Source organism: Mastigoproctus giganteus, chromosome 4 (genome assembly GCF_048544385.1).
Source record: "Mastigoproctus giganteus isolate SK-2022 chromosome 4, ASM4854438v1, whole genome shotgun sequence".
Classification (NCBI taxonomy): Eukaryota; Metazoa; Arthropoda; class Arachnida; order Uropygi; family Thelyphonidae; genus Mastigoproctus; species Mastigoproctus giganteus.
In genome coordinates this window covers 145,410,981-145,437,663 of record NC_143578.1, presented here as the reverse complement: position 1 = coordinate 145,437,663, position 26,683 = coordinate 145,410,981, and the positions used below count along the sequence as shown (strand labels likewise).

At 40.8% G+C, this 26,683-nt stretch overlaps 1 protein-coding gene across 1 annotated transcript in view; it reads right to left on the bottom strand.

The window, feature by feature from the left end:
• The window catches only part of Pif1 (Pif1 DNA helicase), a 162,902-nt gene that overhangs the window by 4,153 nt on the left and 132,066 nt on the right, over positions 1–26,683 (bottom strand). The window contains exon 8 of the mRNA XM_090372378.1: positions 23,551–23,696. Coding sequence (XP_090228504.1) covers positions 23,551–23,696 — 146 coding nt within the window. The remainder of the gene's footprint in view (positions 1–23,550; positions 23,697–26,683) is intronic.

Sequence of the window (26,683 nt, the reverse complement as noted above, 5' to 3'; positions counted from 1 at the left end):
ACCTTAGCATTCTTATCTTTTTGTGGGGCGTTGTGATATAGAAGTTGATTTAAAAAAAAAAAAAAATGGAAGGACCGAGTTTAGAAGGGCCAAATTTAGAAATGTCTGAACCATTATTTCCCAACCAACCCGAGGCAACACCTGCGAGGGTGTAGCCACCTCAAATCGCCGGTTTTCTTAATCTGGTCCCAATGTACCACGGTAAAGATAATGAAGATATGACGGGCTCTTTCTTTTTCGGGACATTAGAAGAGATCGCGGCCATTGCTAATTGGTCAGATAGGGAGAAAATCGCAGTCGTCAAAAGTCGGCTTAGAGATTGTGCTGCCGAGTTCTTGTCTCACTCAATCGAGTTAAGGTCAGAAAAAGATTATGATAAAATTAAAGAAACATTTTTGACAAGATTTGAACGTACACAACCCGTCATATCGCAATTACAGCAGTTCAGCAATGCTAGACAGGGAACAGACAAATCAGTTATCCAGTTTGGCACTCGTCTGAAAAATTTGTGCAGAGCAGCTTTCAAAACTGAAAGTGAAACACAAGAGGTCATTACTTTAAGAGATCAAACCCTCTTGGCACAATTTTTGAGCAGATTGAATGCAAAACTGAAGCGATTAGTGCTAAGCCAAAATCCAGCTGACTTCCAACTAGCCTTAGACACAGCAATGCGAGAAGAACAGAATGATAGGCTCTTACAGGGAAAGCACGTAACCATAAGCAGAGTACAAATGACTGAACATCAGATTAAACATATGTTAGGACGGGTACAAGAACAAATTCTATCGTTACAACATTCACTAGATAGATTAACGACTAACAATGCAGATCTGAACGGTTTAGAAAAACAAATGGCTTCACTTAATAATAGATTTCAGCAGTATGCAGAGGGAATTAACCAACAGTTCGGAGAAATCAGACAAAATCAGTATAGGCCGTATTACTCACCTAACATACAGCAAGATACAGCAGTTAGACTGATTTCTTACACTGCTCCACAAGGGGAAAGATGGAGTAATCGAGGAGCTCGTAATCAAGGCATATGAAATTACGATAGTTATAACAGTAGATGGCAGGGGCAAACTCAGAGACCTGTAAACAGTGATAGGGATGAACAGTGTCAATATCCTGCTGAGCAACCACACATTCACAGGCAGTGCCAAGATCCTATTTACCGCCGGCGAGCGCCAGCTAGAAATAACTACACTGTGGTAACACAAGTTGGGAGGTCCTTTAATGATAGGGCAAATAATCGCCTTTTAGTTAATACAAATCCTAATACCTCCTATGTGAGTCCTAGAGGAGAAACATATAATACCAACAGGGGACGACGACCACCTAGGATAATAAATTGTAGGCAGGTAAACCATATGGGAGTTAATTCACAATGGCAACCTAATCACCAATCAAGTTGACAAAAAAGACCCTTTCCATCTAAACGAAATTTAAGTTATCCTAGAGCAGAACATGGCGTTTTCACTGCCGAAAATGACATGGATTTACCTCTAGTTGCTGGTTTAATTCAGGGTGTCCCAACTAAATTTTTAATTGATAGTGGTGTGTCAATATCTTTAATTAGTGCAGGGACTTTTAATAAAATTCGACATCACTGATCTTTGAAACAGAGACCTCCTGAGGTTACTGTTTGTGGGATTGGAGGCAATGTTGTGCCCATACGCACAAAAATTACAGTAAATCTAACTTTAGATTGGAAGACGTTTACAGAACAGGTCCTCGTAGCCTTAGATGCCTTAAATCCTAAATACGATGTAGTTCTTGGATCAGATATTTTACGAAGACGATCTTTTGTCCTAGACTCAGGCAAAAGAATCTTAAAATCTTTGCCACTAGGCATTTGTATGAGAGAAATAGGGGTTAGAAAAAGAATTTTAGGTGATACAAAACCCACCATAGGAAAGATAACATCTAAACACATTATCCCACCTAACACTGAGACAGTACTTACTGTGCAGTGCGATCACATGCTTTTTCCAGAACAGGTAGTGATAATAGAACCAAATTATAATTTAGGCACTAATGACTTAGCTGTTAGATCCTCTTTAGACAAGCTGTCTCAAGACAGGAAAGCCTCTGTTGCGGTTGCGAATGTTTCGACTGAACCACTGCATTTAGCAAAAGGGACAGGCCTTGTTAAGGTAGAATGTGTTAATATGAAAGAAGTTAATTTTGCAGGGGAGAAAGAGAAAGCTAGGAGACCTTCTCCAGTGTCCATAGAAGACTTCAGATTGAATCACTTAACAACGAAAGCAACTGACTAAATTGTTACTTGAATATAGGGATGTTTTTGCCAGATCCCCTTCCCAGCTAGGCAATTCCACAGTTTTACAGCATAGAATAAAGCTTACAGATGAGACTCCAGTCTCACAACATGCATACCGGACACCTTATTCTCTACGAAATGAGGTAGATCGCCAGATTGATGAACTATTAGACGCAGGGATAATTTCTCCAAGTGTTTCACCATACAGTGCCCCGATTGTTATGGTAAGGAAGAAGGACAACTCGTTGAGATTGTGTGTTGATTTTCGAAAACTCAACGCGAAAATGTTGGCAGATAACTATCCTCTTCCTCAGATCGCGGAGATTCTAGAACTTTTGGGGAAATCTCGTTTCTTCTCCACTCTCGATCTTCAATCTGGTTTTTGGCAGATCCCCGTACACCCCTCTGATAAGCACAAAACTGCATTTACAACAGGCTAAGATCTTTGGCAATGGGAAAAATTACCATTCGAGCTAAAGAACTCGCCCTCGAGTTTCGTGAGAGCCATGGCCATTGTCCTGCAGGGCCTAAAGAAACAATCCATCTTCTGCTACATGAATGACGTAGTCATCGCGAGTGAAAACTTTGGAACACATCTGGAAAGGTTAGAAACTGTTTTTCAACGCTTAAGACAATACGATCTCAAGCTAAAACCATCTAAGTGTGATTTTTTAAAGCAAGAAATTATTTATCTTGGCCATAAGATCAACTCCGAAGGTGTCCTTCCAAATCCAGAAAATGTGGCGGCCATCAAAAACTGTTTATCCGCTAAGACAGTGAAACAAGTCAGAAGATTTCTAGGCATGACAGGTTTTTATAGGAAATTTATTAAAGACTACGCAGAGATATCTTTACCATTGACTAAACTGACAAAGAAGGACACGCCCTTCAAGTGGGAGGCGTCTCCCTAGCCAGGTGGGAAGGAGCAGCAGTGCGGTAGCACACGCTTCTTGATTAGACCAGGGTTCGAGCCCGTCACCACCAAATGCGGAGGATGCAGAAAGGTCAGGGAATGACCACCGCATATCCCCGGAGCAATATGGCCTTAGTTGCTAATGCTCCAAATAACAAACAAACAATCAAACCCTTCAAGTGGGACGAAACAACGCAAGCTGCTTTTGAGAAACTTAAAATGGCTTTGATAACAGAACCATTACTGATATATCCAGACTTCTCTCAGCTTTTCTATTTATCTACTGACGCAAGTGATTTTGCGATTGCAGTCGTGCTGGAACAGATTGCAAAAGATGGAGAGAAACATCCTATTGCTTACGTTAGCCGTCTGTTAAAACAGGCTGAAAAGTCATATAGTACAGTGGAAAAGGAGAATTTAGCAGTCGTTTTCTCCATTTCAAAATTTAGACCTTTTTTATATGGGTTTAAATTTCAGATAATTTCAGACCATGCACCACTGAAATATCTTCTCCAGATGAAAAATCCTACCCGTAGTTTAACTTGTTGGAATTTAATGTTACAAGACTATAATTTTGACGTCATCTACCGTCCAGGGAAACTACATTCTAATGCTGACTTTTTATCTCGACCAGTATTAGAGGAAAATACTAAGCCCAAGAGGCAAAAGAAACCTAGAACTGAACAAGTTGTGACGATGTCGACTGGAACCACGCTTGAAGCATTAGTAATGCCAAAAGAAGCCACTAAAGAGTTAATGAGGACATTACAGAGGGAAGATGATAAGCTAAACTCCTTGATCACTCAATTAGAGGGAAACGTCCAAGCTTTAGCTAAAATCCAGATTCATACTACTTAAATGATGGTATCTTATACCATTATACTTTACCTGACATAAAATCATCTCGAGACCAACCTTTTGAGCAAATAGTAGTTCCACATGCGTTAAAACGAGAGATCTTAGACACTTGTCACAGTAGTCCTACCAGTGGTCACTAAGCATTTGATAAAACTCTACAGAAAATTTGAGGGAATTTTTTTTGGTCGAATATGTACACTGAAGTCCAAAATTATTTGGACACTTGTACTTCATGCTTGGAAAGAAGAGGATATAATCCAAAAGCAAAAGCAAACCTGATGCAGGTTCCATCTGAGTCAACACCTTGGTACAGAGTGAGCATAGATATCCTTGGACCATTGCCCACCAGTTTAGAGGGGGATGTGTAAAACAGTCCACCACTGTGGTGGATGTGCAAAACAGTCCACCACTGCTAATGGTGGACTGTTTTACACGTTATGTAGAAACAATACCACTGAAGACACAAAAAGCAGAAGTAGCAACCGCTTTTGTAAATTATGTAGTTGCTAGACATGGAATTCCACAGATTTTATCGACTGACAGAGAAAGTAACTTTATCAACTTTGATGAGAGAGATCTATCAAAAACTTGGAATTAAGAAGCTTCAAACAACAGCTTTCCATCCTCAATGTAATGCTAAAGTAGAAAGGTTGAATAAAACTCTCGCATCAATTCTATCACATGTTGTTAATAACGTTCAATCAGACTGGCATGTTTGTGTACCATTGGCAGTAGTAGCATACCATTCGGCTGTACATTCTGCTACACATGAAACACCAAATTATTTGATGTATGGAAGAGATATTATAATGCCTCAGCACATTTCGACTTCTGAAATCCGTCCTACTTATCCTTCTTTAGAGCATTATTCTGAGCAAATGGTAGCAAGGATACAGAGAACTTATGAGATAGTTCAGCAGCATCTGGCAGACATGGCACAAACACAAGAACAATATCACTCTACCAAAGCTGTAGATAAGCAGATTAGGGTTGGAAGCATAGTATATCTCTATACTCCCATGGTTAAGCCAGGTAGGACACGCAAATTGTCTCGTTAGAGTAGCGGACCATATCGAGTGATATCACAAACATCCAAAGTCAACTTCCAAATTCAGCACATATATCATCCTAGGGACAAGCAATTAGTTCATGTTGATAGGTTGACTAAGGTGATAGATCGCAAACCATTTCCAGAACTACGATTAGGCATTCTGAGACCACTACATTACCTGAACGAATTTCAGAAAGCACTAAACCAAAAAAAGTATATGTAGAACCAGAGACAGAGGAAGAAGAATGAATTCAACCAATGGATGCTTACCGGCCACCGAGCTTACATGTTTCAATCCCGTTAGCATATTTGCCAAATAAGGGCCAGAAGCAAGCAACAGTAATAAAGCAAGATCAACAGACAGTTCCACAGAGTGGAAAGCAAGAGAATCAGGTCACTTTGCCAATCAGAAAACAGCAAGTGCGTTCTCAGCTGACACACCCATATAATTTACGCAGCAAAAGCCACGAGCCTCATTCTATATCAGTTCCTGAAAAGGAAGAAGTGAAAATACATCCTCAGTCACCAAATGGAATAACTGCTCATGAGACAATTCGAGGGTCAGATGAAGAAATGGACAAAAGCAGTCCCTCCGAAAATATTGTGAAAGAAGTCGAGTCTCAGCCAGTTCAAATTTGCTCTGAAGAAAGGACAGAAGCAGCAACGCCACGTTCTGAAGATCAGAGTCTCTACGATCGACTTGTACAATGGGTGAATGAACCCGAACCTGAACCGCAAGAAAATCAGGAAAGCTCGAACCAACCCACACGAACCACCGCGTATGATCTTGTCCTAAGATTTATAGATGCATTAAAGTTAAAAAAAAAAAAAAAAAAAATCAGCTGTCTGCTTCATATACTACGATTATCTTTGTGAGAGAACACATCGCACAAAGCTTATCTATAAGTAATGACACGTGACTATAAGCGTTTTGAACTTTTAGCAGCAGGACATTTATCTTGGGCAGAAAATAAAGAAATATGATACACAGAGATTACGTTCTTAGTTTGTGATGGAAATGTCATTTTATTTTTGCACTGCTTCTATTGGAATGACCAGCAGCTTGGAAAATAAGATGCAGATTTCAGAGACTGCTGGGAGTCATTGGGGTACAAGTAAACACATGGGTTGTGTTAGGGTAGCTAAGAAAAAGAACAGGTGCATGTATACTTGTATGTACACCAATGCTAGGAGTTTAGTAAATAAATTTGATGAATTTGAGGTATTGCTCAAAGCATCAAAGGCGGATATTGTTGGGATATCAGAGACGTGGTGTCATACAGATATAAGTAATGCAGAACTGCAATTTGGGGAGTACAACGTCTACAGAAAGGATAGACAGGATAGGAAGGAAGGTGGGGTTATGCTATTAGTTAAGAAACACAAAAAATCCAAGGAAGTGAAGCCAGTCGACATCGGTGGACAGTGCAGTGTCGAGTCAGTTTGGTGTGACATAAGCATTGGGAGATCAAAATTGAGAGTAGGAGTGTGTTATAGGCCTAATGACTCTGATGAGTATAATAAGAAACTGTACAGGGAAATAGTGTGGGCCAGTAAATCAGAGAGTCTTATAATGGGGGATTTTAATTTCCCAGATATTGACTGGAATTTGTGGGTTGGTCACTCACACACTAGCAAGGCTTTTGTGGATTTATTGGATGATTGTTTTCTAAATCAGCATGTTCGGGAGGCAACTAGAGGGAGCAATACTCTTGATTTGATTATCAGTAGTGATTCTTCATGCATTAAGAATCTGCAGATACAGGAACCACTAGGTGGCAGTGATCACAGTGTGCTGAAGTGGGATTTACTCAAGGAGGTAACTACCATCAGGGGTAAAGGGAAGGGTTATTGCTTTCGGAAAGGTGACTACGATGGACTGAGACAGTATTTAAATTCCAAAGAGTGGGACCAACTGATGATGTTACCAACAGCAAACTCAAAATGGGAAGCATTCAAAGAACTTATCTTGGAAGCTACTAGGCTTTACATACCAACTAAGAAATATTGTTCAAGGTTCAGGCCTAAATGGATGTCAGATGAACTAATGAGACATATGGCAGAGAAGAAAAATGCATGGGATACATATAAATTAACATGTGACACAGAAGCCTATGATAGATATAAGTTGATCTGTAGCCAAGTTACAAAGGAGGTTAGGCAGGCGAAGGCAGATTACGAGAAGTCTTTGGCAAGGGATGCAAAGAAAAACAGCAAGGAGTTCTTTACTTATGTAAACTCTAGAAGGAAGGGGATGAATCAGATTGGTCCACTTGATATCGATGGTTCAACTGTTGATGATCCTGCTCAGGTAGCTAACAAACAAAATCAATATTTTGCATCTATATTCATACATGAGGAGTTATTCAGGAAGGGGAATGCCATAGCTGAAGTAAAAACTGGCAGTGAGCTAGATGATCTTGAAATAAGTGAGAGTAAAGTGGAGGAGAAATTGTTGAAGATAAATACAAGAAAGGCACCTGGGATGGATGGGATCTATCCAGTTATATTAAAGGAAGCAGCAAAGGAAGTAAGCAAACCCTTAGCCATAATAATGAGAGCTTCTTTGGACTCAGGGGAGGTACCCTTAGACAGGAGATGTGCAAATGTGACTCCAATTCACAAAGAAGGATCAAAGGCTGACACATAATTATAGACCTGTGGTTTAACTTCTGTTCCAGGAAAATTAATGGAGGAACTGGTTAAAGAAGCACTGCAGGATCATCTAGACAAGACTTCACTTATAGCTTGGACACAGCATGGTTTTGTTAAGGGAAAGTCTTGCCTGACCAATTTGATTGGATACTATGATGCAGTCACAAAAGAACTGGATGTAGGGAATAACTTTGATATTATATATTTGGATCTTAGAAAGGCTTTTGATACTGTTGCACATGGAAGACTGCTGCACAAATTGGAGCAGTGTGGCATTGGTGGCAAATTGTTGCTATGGATAAAGGGATGGTTGAGTGGCAGAAGACAGAGAGTGGTAATTAATGGACACTGCTCATCGTGGACTAATGTTATTAGTGGAGTCCCTCAGGGTTCAGTGTTGGGTCCATTGTTGTTTTCTGTATTTATAAATAATATTGATGATGGTATATCAAGCTTAATGTCCAAGTTTGCAGACGATACAAAGGTTGGCAGGGTTGTTAAGGATGCTACTGATGCTATGCTGCTGCAACAGGATCTGGAAAGGTTGAGCAGATGGGCTGAGAGGTGGCAAATGGAGTTTAACATTGACAAATGTAAAGTACTATATATGAGAAACAGTAACCCCAGAGCAATGTATCAACTCTGTGGCACTACACTGACAGTGTGAAAAGGACCCGGGGGTAATTGTGCAGACAGATATGAAGTTCTCTGAGCAGTGCAGACGGGCTGCAAGAGTAGCTCATGGTGTGTTATCAATGATATGCAGGAATTTTTCTAGCAGGGATAGGGAGGTGATTATTCCCTTGTATAAGGCAATGGTCAGGCCCCACCTTGAGTACTTATACAGGTCTGGAGGTCTCATTTCAAGAAGGATGTAGAGCTGCTGGAATGAGTACAGAGAAGGGCAACAAGGTTAGTGAACGGAACGAAAGGTTGCTCTTACGAAGAAAGGCTTAAGTTTTGCAAATTACAGTGTCTGGAGACTAGGCACCGGCGAGATGATCTGATAGAGGTGTACAAAGCTTTGAATGGTTTGAGCATGCTCAATGCTCATGGGATACTGCCTCTTGCTCAGAATAATCACCTGAGAGGGCATAAATTCAAATTGAGGAAAGACAGATGTAGGATAGATGTGCAGAAATTTGCCTTTAGCCAGCGGGTAGTTGGTTGGTGGAACAGACCTCCATCCCATGTTGTGGAAGTTGATAGCCTAAATAAATTTAAGGCTCAGCTGGACAGGCATTTCGAACGAACGGAGGGGTGAAGTGGAAGGTTTTTTTTTTTTGCTGATGCTGCATAAGCTTGCTTTCTTGCATCATATGCCTCTACTAATGCTAATGCTATTTTTCTCCTTAAAAAAAATTTCTGTCACCGAAAAGCTTGATATCCAAGTGGCGATTGTTTATTCAAGAAGAGCTCAAGGTTCAAGACTGATAGATATTTTTATGTCCTATGTAGGTTAAGAACGTTAAGAACTCGAACAAGGACGTTTGGAATGGAGGTTAGTTCAAGAGGAGCACTGTTAATTTTGGTCCACATGATTTGTGAAGTAATCACTCACGCCACTGTGGAAATATGTAAAGTTCAGCAGGATACCTACAAATGTGGAACAGTGAATCCGTCAGCAGATTTACTTAAAGTAATCCCTGCTGATAGTTGTATCAAGGCAGATTGTCACGATTGTGTCAAGCAATGGGTGTCAATGTTATCCCTTCTGAATAATACTTTAGTACGGCCAGGACATTTTATTTTGAAACAGTCACTAAAGCAGAATGGTACTTCGATTGTATACCAATGTAAAAAGGGAGATGAGAAGTGTGAATGTTCTAAGAATAGGTGTAAAGGGAGCCTAGAGTATTGTTTTGAAACAGAATGTGATCAGCTGTCTTCCTGCACATGTCAAAGACTTGCAGCAGAGACATGCTGGTTAGCAGAAATAGGTTCGCAGATCATTAAAAATCCTCCGATTATCTCCTATAAAGTTTGTATAGCACCCTTGGAAAGGAAGGCACAACCTATCAGACATCAAAGACATTTATTGTCGGATGAAATGGCTCAATTCGAAGAACAGGGTTCGAAGGTAATATTTATGGACTCCATCTTCACTGTGTCACAAAAAGGCACGCTGACTGTGAGAAAATTTGGAGTATTAGCATTAGCATTAGTAGAGGCATTTGATGCAAGAAAGCAAGCTTATGCAGCATCAGCCAAAAAAAAAAAATAAATAAATAAATAAAAAATAACCACTTCCACTTCACCCCTCTGTTCGTTCGAAATACCTGTCCAGCTGAGACTTAAACTTATTTAGGCTATCAACTTCCACGACAAGGGATGGAAGTCTGTTCCACCAACCAACCACCCGCTGGCTAAAGGCAAATTTCCGCACATCTATCCTACATCTGTCTTTCCTCAATTTGAATTTATGCCCTCTCAGGTGATTATTCTGAGCAAGAGGAAGAATCCCATCAGCATTGAGCATGCTCAAACCATTCAAGGCTTTATACACCGCTATAAGATCACCTCGCTGGTGCCTAGTCTCCAGACACTGTAATTTGCAAAACTTAAGCCTTTCTTCGTAAGAGCACCCCCTTGTTCCATTCACTAATCTTGTTGCCCTTCTCTGTACTTGTTCCAGCAGCTCTTTGAAATGAGGCCTCTAGGCCTGTATACAGTACTGTAGGTGTGGCCTGACCATTGCCTTATACAAGGGAATAATCACCTCCTTATCCCTGCTAGAAAAATTCCTATATATCATTGACAATACACCATGAGCTACTCTTGCAGCCCATCTGCACTGCTCAGAGAACTTCATATCTGCCTGCACAACCACCCCCAGGTCCCTTTCATTCAGTACCACTGTCAGTGTAGTACCACAGAGTTGATACGTTGCTCTGGGGTTGCTGATTCCCATATGTAGTACTTTACATTTGTCAATGTTAAACTTCATTTGCCACCTCTCAGCCCATCTGCTCAACCTTTCCAGATCCTGTTGCAACAGCATAGTGTCAGTAGTGCCCTTGACAACCCTGCCAACCTTCGTATCGTCTGCAAACTTGGACATTAAGCTTGATATACCATTGTCAATATCATTTATAAATACAGAAAACAATAATGGACCCAATACTGAACCCTGAGGGACTCCACTAATAACATTAGTCCACGATGAAAAATCTTTTGTGGTAGACAGTGAACCTCTTCAAGCAAGGGTTCCCCAGGAGTTTTTGTTGACCCCAGGACCTTTGAAGTTCCTGTTTATTTCGCAAAAAGGAAAAGTTGTCGAGGGAATCATACATTTTCAGGGTAGAGACAAATGTTGAAGGTTGAATTGTATTATATGCTGGGATTTAATTAGAAGCAGACACTGTTTGCCTAAGTTTGTCACTTATACAGTGTATGTGACAGTTGGAATGATATCAGCAATGATTATTTGGTACGCTAAGCTCATTTTTAAGTCAGTATGGCAGGCAATTAATGGTCTGTTTTTAACGATAAAAAACACCTGGAGAGTTTTCAAAGTAATGTGGAGGTTAACAGCAGGGGCAGGACTGACTACTGCAGAAACAGTAAGAACAAAGAACAACCACAGGGAGAGTAAGAGAATATTTAGATCATGCACAGGTAAACCTCAGACCTGAAGTGAGAGTGACGTTGTTGCAAGTTTTGGTGATTTTGTCAGCAATGATTCTCTTAACTGGAGCAACGTGCACAAACCATCAAATTCTGCGGGCAGAAGTGGAAGAGTGTGATTCAGATTTATCGCGACCATGTAAATTGTACACTAAAGCACAGGTCACTTTGATGAATTTGGATTACAAACAATGCCTATGGTTTCTTTCAAACACCCAGCAAACTCTGTTTCAACTACAGTTAACTTTCAAGCAAGTACGGTGTCACTGGCGGACAAAGCATATCTATTACACTTTTCCCACTGAATTACATTTGATTAGCCAAGTGGTATGTCCACAGAACGCCTTCTGTTCGTGTGGGCAGCATTGTCATTCTGGATATAAGTTTCAGGCCCTGACAAAGGAATCATTAAGTCGGCCAGGTATAACTAACTGTATGGCTGGTTGTTGTTGTTATTTGGTTTTTAGGAGCATTAGCAACTAAGGCCATATTGCTCCGGGATATGCGGTGGTCATTCCCTGACCTTTCCACATCCTCCGTATTTGGTGGTGACAGGCTCGAACCCCGGTCTAATCAAGAAGCATGTGCTACACACTGCTGCTCCTTCCCACACTGCTGCTTCATCCACAAGCTTTGCTAGCGTGTTAGTGACTAATCCACAAATTCCAGTCAGTATCTGGAGAGTTAAAATCCCCCATTATGAAACATTATGATTTGCTGGTCCACTATATTTCCTTGTGTAGCTATTTGGTATACTCACCACAGTAATTAGTCCTATAACACACTTCTGCTCTCATTCTTTCCTGCTCAAGTTCTTTGCTCTATTAGTATGAAATTAGTCAGTGATTTCTCATGCTCATACTTTAACAGATCAACTAGTAGCTCAACAAGCTATTAGATCAACTTGTAGCTGTTATAGGCTTCATTACTTTTCATTGCTGTGTAACTTTCCCATGCCACCATTTCCTGCTCCATTAAAGTAATCAGTTCCATATTCATCCATCTCGTCATCTACCTCAAGCTATATTTTCTTAATGGTATATATGCACCTTCACGATGGTGGGACTGTTAGTAATCCTGGGTATAACCTCCATGCACAAGCACATGGTGGGTGACCACCCAGGTGTGAACCAACGTAAGCAGGGGTCGAGGTGTGGCGCCCACACCACATGGAGGAACGCCGCCCCTCTATGTTACCAGGCAGTACTAGGTGGTAGATGACTCTCATCAACCGGTGAAATACCACCACTTTGCTTATTGGAGGCTTGAAGTGGTGGAACCCATGTTTAGTCTCTAGAGCTAAGTTCCGGTCAACCCTTCCCTATCTCTTCCATCATGCAGTATGATTGATGACTTTTGAGGTTATGATGAACGTCGTGGCGAGATCCAATATTCCTTACATTTCGAGGGTACAGCTCTAAAACGGTTTTCGCAGGCCAGCCGCTAGTTAGTACACCGGACCGAACCTATTGGTAACTCTCTAGGAGGCTTCCAGATCAGCTGGTGTATAATCTTGCTACCTCTACTCTACCAGATAGTGACTGGAGGGAGTCCGAGTAGTGTGTATGCGGGGAGCATTGTCGAGGCCACGTTATGTCAAGGATCTGGGTATATTCTTACCACATGTACGCCATATCCAAAAATTTCATTACTTCATACAGCATGTCCCACCCACTTTTTCTTATTATTGAATACACCATGAATTGTCAAACTAATAGAACAAGCTTATCTGCGAAAAGATCTAAACCTCCCAAGGACTTCCTAATTCATTTCACAAATATACGTGGTCTCAATTCTAATCTAAACGATGTCCATTTCCACCTGCAGTCTGCCAAACCACATGTACTTTTTCTGACAGAATCTCAGTTATCGGTTGATTCAACTACTGCTCATCTCAGATGCCCAAATTATTCGCTGTATGATTCCTTTCGCCTCAAAGGTGGTACTTGTGCATATGTCCGTTCTGATATTCCCTGTCAGAGACTTGGCAATTTGGAATCTCCTCTCTTTGATCTTCTCTGGCTTAAAATCTCTCTACCTCATTGTGTCAAATTCATCTGTTGTCTCTACCATTCTCCCAACTCCACTAATCACTTGGAGCTCTTTGACTTCCTCTCGTTGCAACTTGACTTTCTCCAGTCCAACTTTCCTAACAGTGAGGTAATTTTCCTTGGTGATTTTAATGTTCACAACTCCAGCTGGCTCCCGTTTTCTAGTCACACTGACCCAGCAGGTCGAGATGCTGAGGCTTTTGCAATTACTAATGACCTAGCACAGATTGTTCATTTACCTACAAGAATACCGGACAATCCGAATCATACAGCCAATACGCTTGATCTTTTTCTCACAAACAACCCTTCTAAGTACACGGTCGAAGTAAGAGGTCCTTTAGGCACTTCAGATCACAACTTGGTGATTGTCTCTTCTCCAATGGAACCTTTATCTCATGGCTATTCCCAACCTCGTGTTGTTTGGCATTACAAGAATGCAAAATGGGATGACCTGCGAGACTTCTTTTCTTCTTTTCCTTGGTTGGATTACTGTTTCAAAACTTCTGATGTCAACATTTGCTCAGATCGTGTCAGTGAAATTATTCTTGCAGGAATGGAATCTTTTATCCCACACTCCACTTTAAAATCTCGTCCTTTATCTAAACCTTGGTTTTCCAATAAATGTGCTAAGGCTCTTCAAGAGAAGAATGTTGCATATCGTAATTGGCTTGTTTCTAATTCTTCAGTTTCATTTTCTGCCTACACCAAAGCTCGCAACAATTGTAAAGCAGTTATTAATCAGTCCAAACTAGAGTTTGAACAGGCTAAGAGTAGAAAACTTGCTTCTTGCCGTAATGGTAGCCGAGCATTCTGGTCTCTTGCCAAAGCTATTGGCCGCAACTTCTGCCCATCTCTGCTTCCACCTCTGTCCAAACCGGATGGTTCTGTTGTCACTTCAGCCAAGGATAAAGCTGACCTGCTAGCATCCCATTTTTCTTCCAGCTCATGTATTAATGAACTTGGTAAAACACCTCTCACCATTCCCAACACGGTCCATTCAATGCCTCCTGTGGTCTTCCGTCAAAAGGATATCAGAAGGATTTTGATGAATCTTGATGCTAAGAAAGCTTCAGGTCCTGATGGTATTTCTCCACTTGTTCTCAAAATCTGTGCTCCTGAACTTACTCCTATTCTTTGCCGCCTTTTTTCACTTTCTTATTCCAAAGGTGTTTTTCCTTCTGCTTGGAAATCTGCTCATATCCAGCCAGTTCCTAAAAAGGGTGACAAATCCCTTCCATTCAATTATCGTCCCATTGCAATTACTTCTACTCTTTCTAAAGTAATGGAGAAATCTATTAACCGCCAACTCTTAAACTACCTAGAAACCTTCCGTCTGATCAACGATCACCAGTATGGATTCCGTCAGTGTCGATCCACTGGTGATATCCTGGCTTATGTTACCCATTTATGGACTACTTCAATGGAAAGGTTCGGTGAAACACAAGTAGTTGCTCTTGACATCTCAAAGGCTTTTGATCGTGTTTGGCATAAAGGTCTTCTAAACAAGCTTCCATCTTATGGTTTGCCAACTGTTTTTAGTAATTGGTTATCCAGTTTTCTCTCTGATCGCTCACTGAGGGTGATGGTAGATGGCTCTCTGTCTTCTAACTTCTCCACTAATGCCAATGTCCCCCAAGGTTCAGTTCTTTCCCCCACTCTTTTCCTCTTGTATATCAATGACCTTCTTCCATTGACTGGAAATCCTATCCATAGTTTTGCCGATGATAGCACATTGCATTCAACTTTCCGTTTTGAGAAATCCTGTCCTGCTCAATCAACTTCAACTTCTCGAAAATCTGCTACCAATTCCTTAAATGCCAATCTTCAGGTAATTCTCCAGTGGGGCAAAGACAACTTAGTTGATTTCAACCCTTCTAAAACTCAGTCTTGTCTTATATCTCGCAAAAAGGATTCTTCTGCTCCTATGCTTATCTTTAGTGACACTCCAATTTCTAGGCAAAAGGATATATCTCTTTTGGGGATTACCCTGACTTCTAATCTCTCTTGGCACAAGCACATTACAAATATTGCTTCCTCTGCATCTAAAAAACTTGGTTTTCTCTTTCGCTCTCGGCGTTACTTTTCTTCCAAACAGCTGCTCACTCTGTATAAATCGCAAATCCGCCCTGCCATGGAATATTGTTCCCACATCTGGGGTGGTGCCCCCAAAACCTCTCTCAGGCTTCTTGATTCCATTCAGAAGAGGGCAGTTAGGTTAATTAATGATTCATCTCTAACAGAGTCTCTCCACTCGCTTTCTCATAGATGTACTGTTTCTGCTGCATGCCTCTTCTACAGATACTTCCATGGGCACTGTTCTTCTGAATTGTCTTCTATAATTCCCGCTCTCTCTTTCAAAACAGTCTGAACACGTGCCGCCACCAGCCAACATCCATTTACTGTCCAACTTCAAACCCACAGAACCAACTTTTCATCTTCCTCATTTATTCATTCAACTGCCGTTTTCTGGAACAACCTTCCTTCATATGTATTTCCTGAAAATTACAATCTACAGAAGTTCAAGTCCAATGTCAACAAATATCTTCTTTCGTCTTCTCAACCTCCTACCCAAGCACGGTACTAAGTACTATAGGTTCTAATACCTCTCGTGTTTGGGGTTCCCATAAAAAAAAAAAAAAAAATGTACAATATGATAGCTCTGTAAAATAGCTTAAAATTCCAAGAAATGTGAAAAATTATATGATTGGCATAGCTTTTAAGAAATGGAACTTACCCTCTGAGCAATTGTTTAAAGCATGAAAAGTAAGGATCAATTACATGGAAGAACTCAAACTGAAATTTTAAATAACAGAGACCTCTGAATTCCCTGGAGAAAGAGGGTTGGTTTGCTGTTGAGAGCTTGAACCAGTATCAAATCAGTGAAAAGTGTTAGAGAACCAAGCATCTTAATGATAGACTTTCAAGCGAACAACATCAATTTAAGGTTAAAAAAAAAAAGCCTTGGAGTCCAGTATTCATGATAAAGATAAAAATCTGTTTAATCCAGACAAACAGAAAACAACTACATTGAGGTAGAACCTTTTAATAAGGTAAACCAAAGCACAAACAAACAAATTAATACAGACGCTTTCAAGTCAAGGAGACTCTTCATCATCTGAAATACGTTAGTATGAAAACATAGAATGCCCGGTTGTGGTCATGTGAAGTGTGGTACGAGTGAAAGCAACAATTACTTGTTGGAGCTAGATGTTTGTAGCTGTGATTGCAAAGTGCATACATGGGGTGCATGCCAATGTTCAGGATGAATAGGATGAATTTCTATTATTTCTATTAAAAGCACCATAGCAACATGATATGTGGAGTGATTTTAGCCACAATCGTTGGTGGTAATTTGGAAAGTGGTCGATGACTTCGATGTCTTGGCGTGGGCCAAGATCGTGTTGAGATGACCAATAATGTTCTGCGACCACCAAGTGCTCTGAATCAGCAGACCAGATTGCCCTCTCATGTTCTGAGATCCGGTTTCGGAGTCTTCTGTTAGATTCCTCAATGTAACAACCATGGCAAGAAATGTGATACACCAAGCGGCTCTGTAACAGGGAGGGGATCAGCGTTTTCACTCTCGAAAGGAGGGATTGCAGTTTTTTGCCAGGTAGCTGTAGACATTTTACCCGGGGGTGTGTAGGATTTTAGAGAGCCGTTTTGATATGCCAGGGTAATAGGGGATGGAGGCAGTCCAACATTGTGTTATCATTGTGGAAGGCCCTAGGATGTGCTGTGAGCTCACGAGCCTGCAGATCACATTTGTCTAAGGCACGGGTAGGGTAGCCACATTTGGACAGATCCATCTTTACTCTCATAATCTCATCATGTCTTTTGGCCGTGGAACTGGAATGGGTCCAGTCATGGGCGTGTGCCAATCTATAGTTGGTGAATTGGCCAGCACGCATTGGTTTACAGTACACAGAGTTCTTAAACGAGTGCCCATTTGTTGAACTAGAACATGCAGAAATGAGTGGACATTGTCTGACTCCATTTCCATGGTGAACTGGATAAAGAGTTGAGGTGTTATAGAAGTCTGTCTTCCGAGCGCAGGGGGATGATTATAAACACATCATCGACGTAGCGACACCAGAAGGTGATTGGATCTGGCAAGTTTGAGAATGCGTGGCCCTCCAGCTCTTCCATGGCAATGTTCACCATGATAGAGCTGACGGGAGCACCCATGGCTGTGCCATGGATCTGAATAAACAGAGTCACCGAACACGACCACACCACCAGTCAAACACAAGCTGAGAGCTGTGCAAAAGTCTTCAGCTGATGGTGAGGTTCATTGAGCAGGATGGGGTCGCTGTCCAATAGATGTCTGGCGCATATGGCTTGCTAAACTGGGACAAAGGCACATCAAACGAGGCCATGACTTCAGAGATGGTAAGGTTTGAAATCAGGCTTAAGAACTCCCCACTGTTCGAGACTGTACAGTTGGCGTTGCCTACAAGAAGTGATATCAGTCCGACGCATGTGATCCTGAACAGGTCCAAATATCAGAATAAAGCCTTATCTCTCCTGCAAGACGCCACCATTTATGAACCAGTGCATGAGCCTCCCATCAAGGTCTTGGAGTGGTGGGAGGCTAGTATCAACAGCCTAGTTTACAACTGGTTAAAATCTAAGAAAATTTCTAAAACTACACGCAAATGGGCATCAACTTCCACAGTTCTATGGACTGCCAAAAGTACACAAGCCAGGCATCCCCTTGCGACCAGTTGTCTCTTGTTGCAATTCCCTGATGTATGAACTATCAAAGTTTGTCGCTGGACTGCTATCACCTCTTGTAGGCAATACTGACTGTACAGTCTCGAATGGTGGGGAGTTCTTACACCTGATTTCAAACCTTACCATCTCTGAAGACCAAGTTATGGCCTCATTTGATGTTCTCTTTGTTCACTTTGGTCCCAGTTCAGCAAGCCATCACAAGCGGCAGACAACTATTGGACAGCGACCCCACCCTGTCTAATAGAACCTCACTATTCGCTGAAGACATTTGTGCAGCTCTCAGCTTGTGTTTGACTAGTGGTATGGTCTTGTTCAGTGACTCCCTCTTTAGGCAGATCCACAGCACGGCCATGGGTGACCCCCCGTCAGCTCTGTCATGGCAAACATTGCCATGGAAGAGTTGGAGGGCTACACATTCTCAAACCTGCCAGATCCAATCACCTTCTGGTGTTGCTACATCAATGATGTGTTTGTAATCATCCCCACAGGACTCGGAAAACAGACTTCTACAACACCTCAACTCTGTCGCCCTTTATCCAGTTCACCATCGAACTGGAGTTGGACAATGCTGTTGTTGTTGTTTTGGTTTTTAGGAGTATTAGCAACTAAGGCCATATTGCTCCGGGATATGCGGTGGTCATTCCCTGATCTTTCTGCATCCTCCGTATTTGGTGGTGACGGGCTCGAACCCCGGTCTAATCAAGAAGCGTGTGCTATGCGCTGCTGCTCCTTCCCACCTGGCTACGGAGGCACCTGTTGGACAATGCCCTCTCATTTCTGGGTGTTCTAGTTCAATGCAAGGGCACTCATTTAAGAACCTCGGTCTACCGTAAACCAACGTGTGCTGGTCAAGTCACCAACTAAAATTGGCACATGCCCACAGCCAGCTTCTCAGTACTGCACACACTCTTTTTGCCTGTGCCTGGACCCATTCCAGTTCCACGGACGAAAGATGAGATGAGGTTATGAGAGTAAAGACGGATCTGTCCAAATGTGGTTACCCTACCCATGCCTTAGACAAATGTGATCTGCAGGCCCATGAGCTCGCAGCATACCCTAGGGCCTCCCACAATGATAATACAATCTCGACTGCCTCTATACCCTATTACCCTGGCGTATCGCAACAGCCTCCCTTAAGATTATACGGTATATGCCATCAACCCCAGGAGCCTTACTGGCCTGTAGGCTCAAAAGGTTTTTTTATTAAATAAACATGCAAAATTTCAACATCATTAATTACATTTTTTTCAACTTCCCTCCCATAATTTCTCATCGACGTCCAGGGTTTTTCTTCTATAAATATTAATGCAAAGTAACTGTTGAGTTCCTCTGCAACTTCGGCAGGGGTATCTAATACTATCCCACATCCATTACATAAGGGTCCAATCTAGTTTGTTCTTCTCTTCTTTGCATTTATATATGTGAAGAATTCCTTATCCCCCGCTCCTTGCTCTCTTTGCCAGCGATTTCTCATAATCTGCCTTTGCCAGCCTAACCTTTTCTGTAGCACTATTACAGATCAATTTGTAGCTGTTATACACATCTGTACTTTTTATTGCTCTGTACCTTTTCCATGCTGTCTTTTTCTGCTCAAGTAATCTGGCAACTTCATTATTCATCCAACTTGGAATCCTCCTTGTGGAGTATTTTTTTAATGGTATATATGCATTCAAGGCTTCTGTGATTAATGTTTAAAGGTATACCATAGTTCAATTGTTTTCACTCTCTGTGAGATATCTACCCACTTAATAGAGGCCATGTAGCACTTAAGCTGTCATAATTTCCTTTCCTGGAGTAATAACCCATTCCTTTGCCTTTAACTACTGCTACCTCTCTCTTCATCGTCCACCGCAGAACTCCATGATCACTTCCTGCTACTGGTTCCTGTACTGTCAGCCCTATTATGTCATCTGGTTCGTGGGTGATGATGAGGTCTAGAGTATTCTTTTCCCTAGTATTTTCCCTGACGTGTTGATACAAATAGCAATCATCTAGTTGATTTAAAAATTTTGTCCCCCATGTGGAGTTTCCCTCCCATTTGCTCCAATCAGAGGCAAATTAAAATCACCCATAATAAGACATTCACGCTTACTTGCCCATTCCATTTGCACGTAGAGGCTCTTATAATAATCTTCACAATCACCTGGCCTGTAGATTATTCCCACTCTCATTATACCTTTACTTCCAACTAACTGACACCATACAGATTCTATATTAGAATGCAAAACGTCTGAATCCGGGAAGACTTTCATTGCGCTCAGGCTGCTTTTGATAAGAAGCATGACCCCCACCACCCCTTCTATCTTCCCTATCCTTCCTAAATACATGGCACCTCCGTAGTCAGGTGGGAAGGAGCAGAAGTGCGTAGCACAAGCTTCTTGATTAAACCGGGGTTCGAGCCCGTCACCACCAAATACAGAGGATGTGGAAAGGTCAGGGAATGTCCACCGCATATCCAGGAGCAATATGGCCTTAGTTGCTAATGCTCCTAAAAAAAAAACCAAAATAACCTAAATACATTATACATACCATACTGAAACTCGCCATCCCCTATCTCCGGGTGGCACCACGTTTCCGTAAGCCCTATTATGTCAGCGTTACTTGTCTTAACGAGCAGTTCAAATTCACTCATTTTATTGACGACACTTCTGACATTACTGTACAAACAATTAAGTTTGTACTTAATTGTTTGTACAGTAATAAACTGTACAGGGAAATAGAGTGGGCCAGTAAAATCAGAGAGTCTTATAATGGGGGATTTTAATTTCCCAGATATTTACTGGAATTTGTGGGTTGGTCACTCACACACTGGCAAGGCTTTTGTGGATTTATTGGATGATTGTTTTCTACATCAGCAGGTTCGGGAGGCAACTAGAAGGAGTAATACTGTTGATCTGATTATCAGTAGTGATTCTTCATGCATTAAGAATATGCAAATAAAGGAACCACTAAGTGACAGTGATCACAGTGTGCTGAAGTGAGATTTACTCAAAGAGGTAACTACCATCAGGGGTAAAGGGAACGGATTTTGCTTTCGTAAAGGTGACTACGATTGTCTGAGACAGCATTTAAATTCTACACAGTGAGACGAACTGATGATGTTACCAACAGCAAATTCAAAATGGAAAGCATTCAAAGAACTTATCTTGGAAGCTACTAGGCTTTACATATCAACTAAGAAATATTGTTCAAGGTTTAGGCCTAAATGGATGTCAGATGAACTAATGAATCATATGGTAGAGAAGAAAAATGCATGGGATACATATAAATTAATGGGTGATATAGAAGCCTATGATAGATATAAGCTGGTGTCTGTAACCAAGTCACAAAGGAGATTAGGCAGGCAAAGGCAGATTATGAGAAATCCTTGGCAAAGGATGCAGAGAAAAACAGAAAAAAAGAGTTCTTTACCTATGTAAACTCTAGAAGGAAAGGGATGAATCAGATTGGTCCACTGGATATTGATGGTTCAACAGTTGATGATCCTGCTCAGGTGGCTAACAAACTAAACGAGTATTTTGCATCTACATTCACACATGAGGAGTTATTCGGGAAGGGGAATGCCAGAGGTGAAGTAAACTCTGGCAGTGAGCTAGAAGATTTTGTAAGAACTGAGAGGAAAGTGGAGGACAAATTGTTGAGGATAAACATAAAAAAGGCACCCAGGGTGGATGGGATCTATCCAGTTATATTGAGGAGGCAGCAAAGGAAGTAAGCAAACCCTTAGCCATAATTATGAGAGCTTCTTTGGACTCAGGGGAGGTACCCGTAGACTGGAGATGTGCAAATGTGACCCCAATTCACAAAGGAGGATCAAAGGCTGACACATAATTATAAACCTGTGGTTTAACTTCTGTTCCAGGTAAATTAATGGAGGAACTGGTTAAAGAAGCACTGCAGGATCATCTAGACAAGACTTCACTTATAGCTCAGACAGCATGGTTTTGTTAAGGGAAAGTCTTGCCTGACCAATTTGATTGGATGCTATGATGCAGTCACAATATTATATATTTCATATGTAATATTGTGACTGAAACTTTGATATTATATATTTGGATCTTAGAAAGGCTTTTGATACTGTTGCACATAAAAGACTGCTGCACAAATTGGAGCAGTGTGGCATTACAGGCAAATTGCTGCTATGTATAAAGGGATGGTTGAGGGGGAGAAGACAGAGAGTGGTAATCAATGGACACTGCTCATCGTGGACTAATGTTATTAGTGGAGTACCTCAGGGTTCAGTGTTGGGTCCATTGTTGTTTTCTGTATTTATAAATAATATTGATGATGGTATATCAAGCTTAATGTCCAAGTTTGCAGACGATACAAAGGTTGGCTGGGTTGTTAAGGACACTACTCATGCTACGCTGCTGCAACAAGATCTGGAAAGGTTGAGCAGATGGGCTGAGAGGTGGCAAATGAAGTTTAACATTACATTTGTCAAAGTACTACATATGGGAAACAGTAACCCCAGAGCAACGTATAAACTCTGTGGCACTACACTGACAGTGGTAGAGAATGAAAAGGACCTGGGGGTAATTGTGCAGGCAGATATAAAGTTCTCTGAGCAGTGCAGACGGGCTGCAAGAGTAGCTCATGGTGTCTTGTCAATGATATACAGGAATATTTCTAGCAGGGATAAGGAGGTGATTATTCCCTTGTATAAGGCAATGGTCAGGCCACACCTTGAGTACTGTATCCAGATCTGGAGGCCTCATTTCAAGAAGGATGTAGAGCTGCTGGAAAGAGTACAGAGAAGGGCAACAAGATTAGTGAATGGAACAAAGGGTTGCTCTTACGAAGAAAGGCTTAAGTTTTGCAAATACAGTGTCTGAAGACTAGGCACCGGCGAGGTGGTCTGATAGAGGTGTATAAAGCCTTGAATGGTTTGAGCATGCTCAATGCTGATGGGATTGTTCCTCTTGCTCAGAATAATCACCTGAGAGGGCATAAATTCAAATTGAGGAAAGACAGATGTAGGATAGATGTGCAGGAAGTTGCCTTTAGCCAGCCGGTAGTTGGTTGGTGGAACAGACTTCCATCCCTTGTTGTGGAAGTTGATAGCCTAAATAAATTTAAGGCTCAGCTGGACAGGTATTTCGAATGAATGGAGGGTTTAAATGGGAGTGGGGTTTTTTTTTTTTTTTTTTTTTGGCTGATGCTGCATAAGCTTCCTTTCTTGCATCATATGCCTCTACTAATGCATGATAATCTGGGATATTATAAATTCTTGAGCGTAGGAATTAAGTGACCTTCAGCCTATTATTTAACTACAGGATTTAAAATGAGAATATATTAAAAGAATTGTGTGAAGATTCCTTCCTACTCCTTTTTATTTCAGAAGATTGGCTTCCTAATTAAATAAAATATATCTTACCTGTGACTTGTGAATGGACATTGCCCATGCCAGTTTCAAAGGCAACTGTCGCCTACTTAATAGCATACCACCAGCAGCTTTAATAGTCCATCTTTCATACTGAATGGCTTTTTCCAAACCACATTTAAATTTCACCACAGGAAGACCTAGTTTACCAACAATAAAAATCATTTTATTTTTTGTGTATGTAATACATTTTAAACATATAAATCCTAAAGTCAATCCATGATATTAAATATAAACTGTCAAATCTAATACCTTGAAACCAGAAGACTACCATATTTTGGAATTTTCTAGATTTCAGAATGGTAACCTCATTAGCAATAACCTATACTGCATTGTCTTATATGGCACCTTTTCTGGCCGAAATGGCACACATATTAGTTCAAAGATAAGTGTATGAAATATAAAAATTTTGGTAAATACAGTAGAAGTAGAACCTTGATTTTTCAGCATGTTTTGAGACCAAGGGAATTCATCTTTTTGAATTAAAAGTATATATTATCTTAAGACAAAAGAACACATTTTTTCTTTATAAGATGTTGGGTTTGCTGAGAGGAAGTATGTTTCTGTCATGATATTCTAGGCTGCATTACCAAGCAATAACACTGCTTTTTCCAGTAAACCTTTGGTTTTAAGATGGGACACTTTACTACAGGAGAGCAAACATACTGTTGAACTATTCCAAAAAAATACTTTGGCTTATCTATGCACCTTTCTATACAAAATAATGCAGTGGTAACATAATAATGTTTTTTCATGTTCTCGATTTTTTAGATTTTCCGAAATCAAGCAGATGAAGTTGACAATTACCAGTGGCATTAGAAAACATCATTATTGTGAATCTGTTTCATCATATCCAGGGGCTGAGGATATGAAGATTTCTGAAATAGTGTTTCTGAAATGTGAAATGTGTTTATCTGTGAAAGAGCATTTCATTTTACACCAGTTTCATCACAGGTGTACCTGTTCACTTGTTAATTCTAGATTTTATTTATTTTGCATTAGCATTAGTAGAGGCATTTGATGCAAGAAAGCAAGCTTATGCAGCATCAGCCAAAAAAAAAAAAAAAAAAAACCACTTCCACTTCACCCCTCTGTCTGTTCGAAATACCTGTCTAGCTGAGACTTAAACTTATTTAGGCTATCAACTTCCACGACAAGGGATGGAAGTCTGTTCCACCAACCAACCACCCGCTGGCTAAAGGCAAATTTCCGCACGTCTATCCTACATCTGTCTTTCCTCAATTTGAATTTATGCCCTCTCAGGTGATTATTCTGAGCAAGAGGAAGAATCCCATCAGCATTGAGCATGCTCAAACCATTCAAGGCTTTATACACCTCTATCAGATCACCTCGCTGGTGCCTAGTCTCCAGACACTGTAATTTGCAAAATTTAAGCCTTTCTTCGTAAGAGCACCCCTTTGTTCCATTCACTAATCTTGTTGCCCTTCTCTGTACTCGTTCCAGCAGCTCTACATCCTTCTTGAAATGAGGCCTCCAGACCTGTATACAGTACTCTAGGTGTGGCCTGACCATTGCCTTATACAAGGGAATAATCACCTCCTAATATAAATGACCACAGAACTCCTAAGTCGGATCCCAGTTTAATGGAATTAAACCAGCTAATTCACTATATAAGATTCAAATTCGTTAATGTTGCATGTCTGCACCAGTGCTGCACCCAGAAAGTTTGCTTGGAGGAGGGTGGCATATATCAATACATGACAGTACAATTATATAATAAAAGACAAAATGTTTTGCATGATGGTGGTATCCCTGTAGGTGCATCTATGGTCTGCACTAATGTTTTTCACCTTCAACAGTCAGGGGTCAAATTCTGGCAGAGTTTTGAATTCATATCAAGGGTCTTCTCTCTCTCTCTCTCTCTCTCTCTCTCTCTCTCTCTCTCTCTCATTAATGAACTTTTTAAAGAAAATCCCTGGAAACTACTGCTGAATGAACTACCAAAAAATTGCAATGTTGAGTTGGTCATGACTGACAAGACACATCTGTCTTCCTTCAAGTTGCCTCTCTGTCATTGACAACTATTTTGTTCACAACTTTACTAATTTTGTCACCATCCTGGTTCAGATCATTAATGATTTTTCTCATAACACCATAAATTCTTGCCAAACTGTAGGTGCTTTTAATTGATAAGAACACGGTGGCGCTGTCCCTGACAGAAAAACCATTATTTTTAATTTTCAGAAAAAATTTTCATACATGTGAATACAACGAAGAAGAAAGCGAATCAGATCAGAACGTTTTGTACCGGGTGTGGGGAAAGTCTTAAATAATCCAACTGATATTGCTCTAATGAACTGAATAGGTATTTTGCATCAGTCTTTAATGATGAAAGACCCTTCATGCTGAGAAGAGGCTGTGTAAGTGAGGATGAGACATATGAAATTAGAGATTTCAAAATTATTGATGATTGTTTGTTACAAAAACTTTTCTGCATAAAGACAAACAGGGCTCCAAGAATTGATGGCATATACTCAGTAATGTTGAGGGAACCCATCAGAGAGTGCATTGAACCATTAAGGTTAATTATGAGGGGATCGTTGGACTCAGGAGAGATTCCTTTGACTGGATAAGTACCAAAGTATCGCCAATACATAAAGGCAGTATTAAGAGTGAAGTCTGTAATTACAGGCTGGTTAGTCTAACTTCAATAGTAGGGAAAATCTTAGAGGCAATGATTAAGAGTGCAATGCAGGGACATTTAGTATTAGCATTAGTAGTGGCAAATGATGCAAAAAAACAAGCTTATACAGCATCAGCCAAAAAAAAAATTCCCATTTCACCCAATAGTATGTCTAGTTCCTTCTTGAATTTATTTAAGTTATCAACTTAAATAAATTTCAACTTCCACAACAACAACAGGGGTAAGTTTGTTCCAGCAATCAAAGGTTGGCAGGGTTGTTAATGACAGTAATGGCAGTGTGCTACTGCAACAGGATCTAGATAATTTGGGCAGATGGGCTAAGAAGTGGCAACTGAAGTTTAAATGCAAAGTACTGCATATGGGTAGAAGTAACCCCAGAGAAATGTACCAACTGTGTGGTACTACACTTAAGGTGATATAAAATGAAAAAGACCTGGGAGTAATTGTGTAGTCAGATATGAA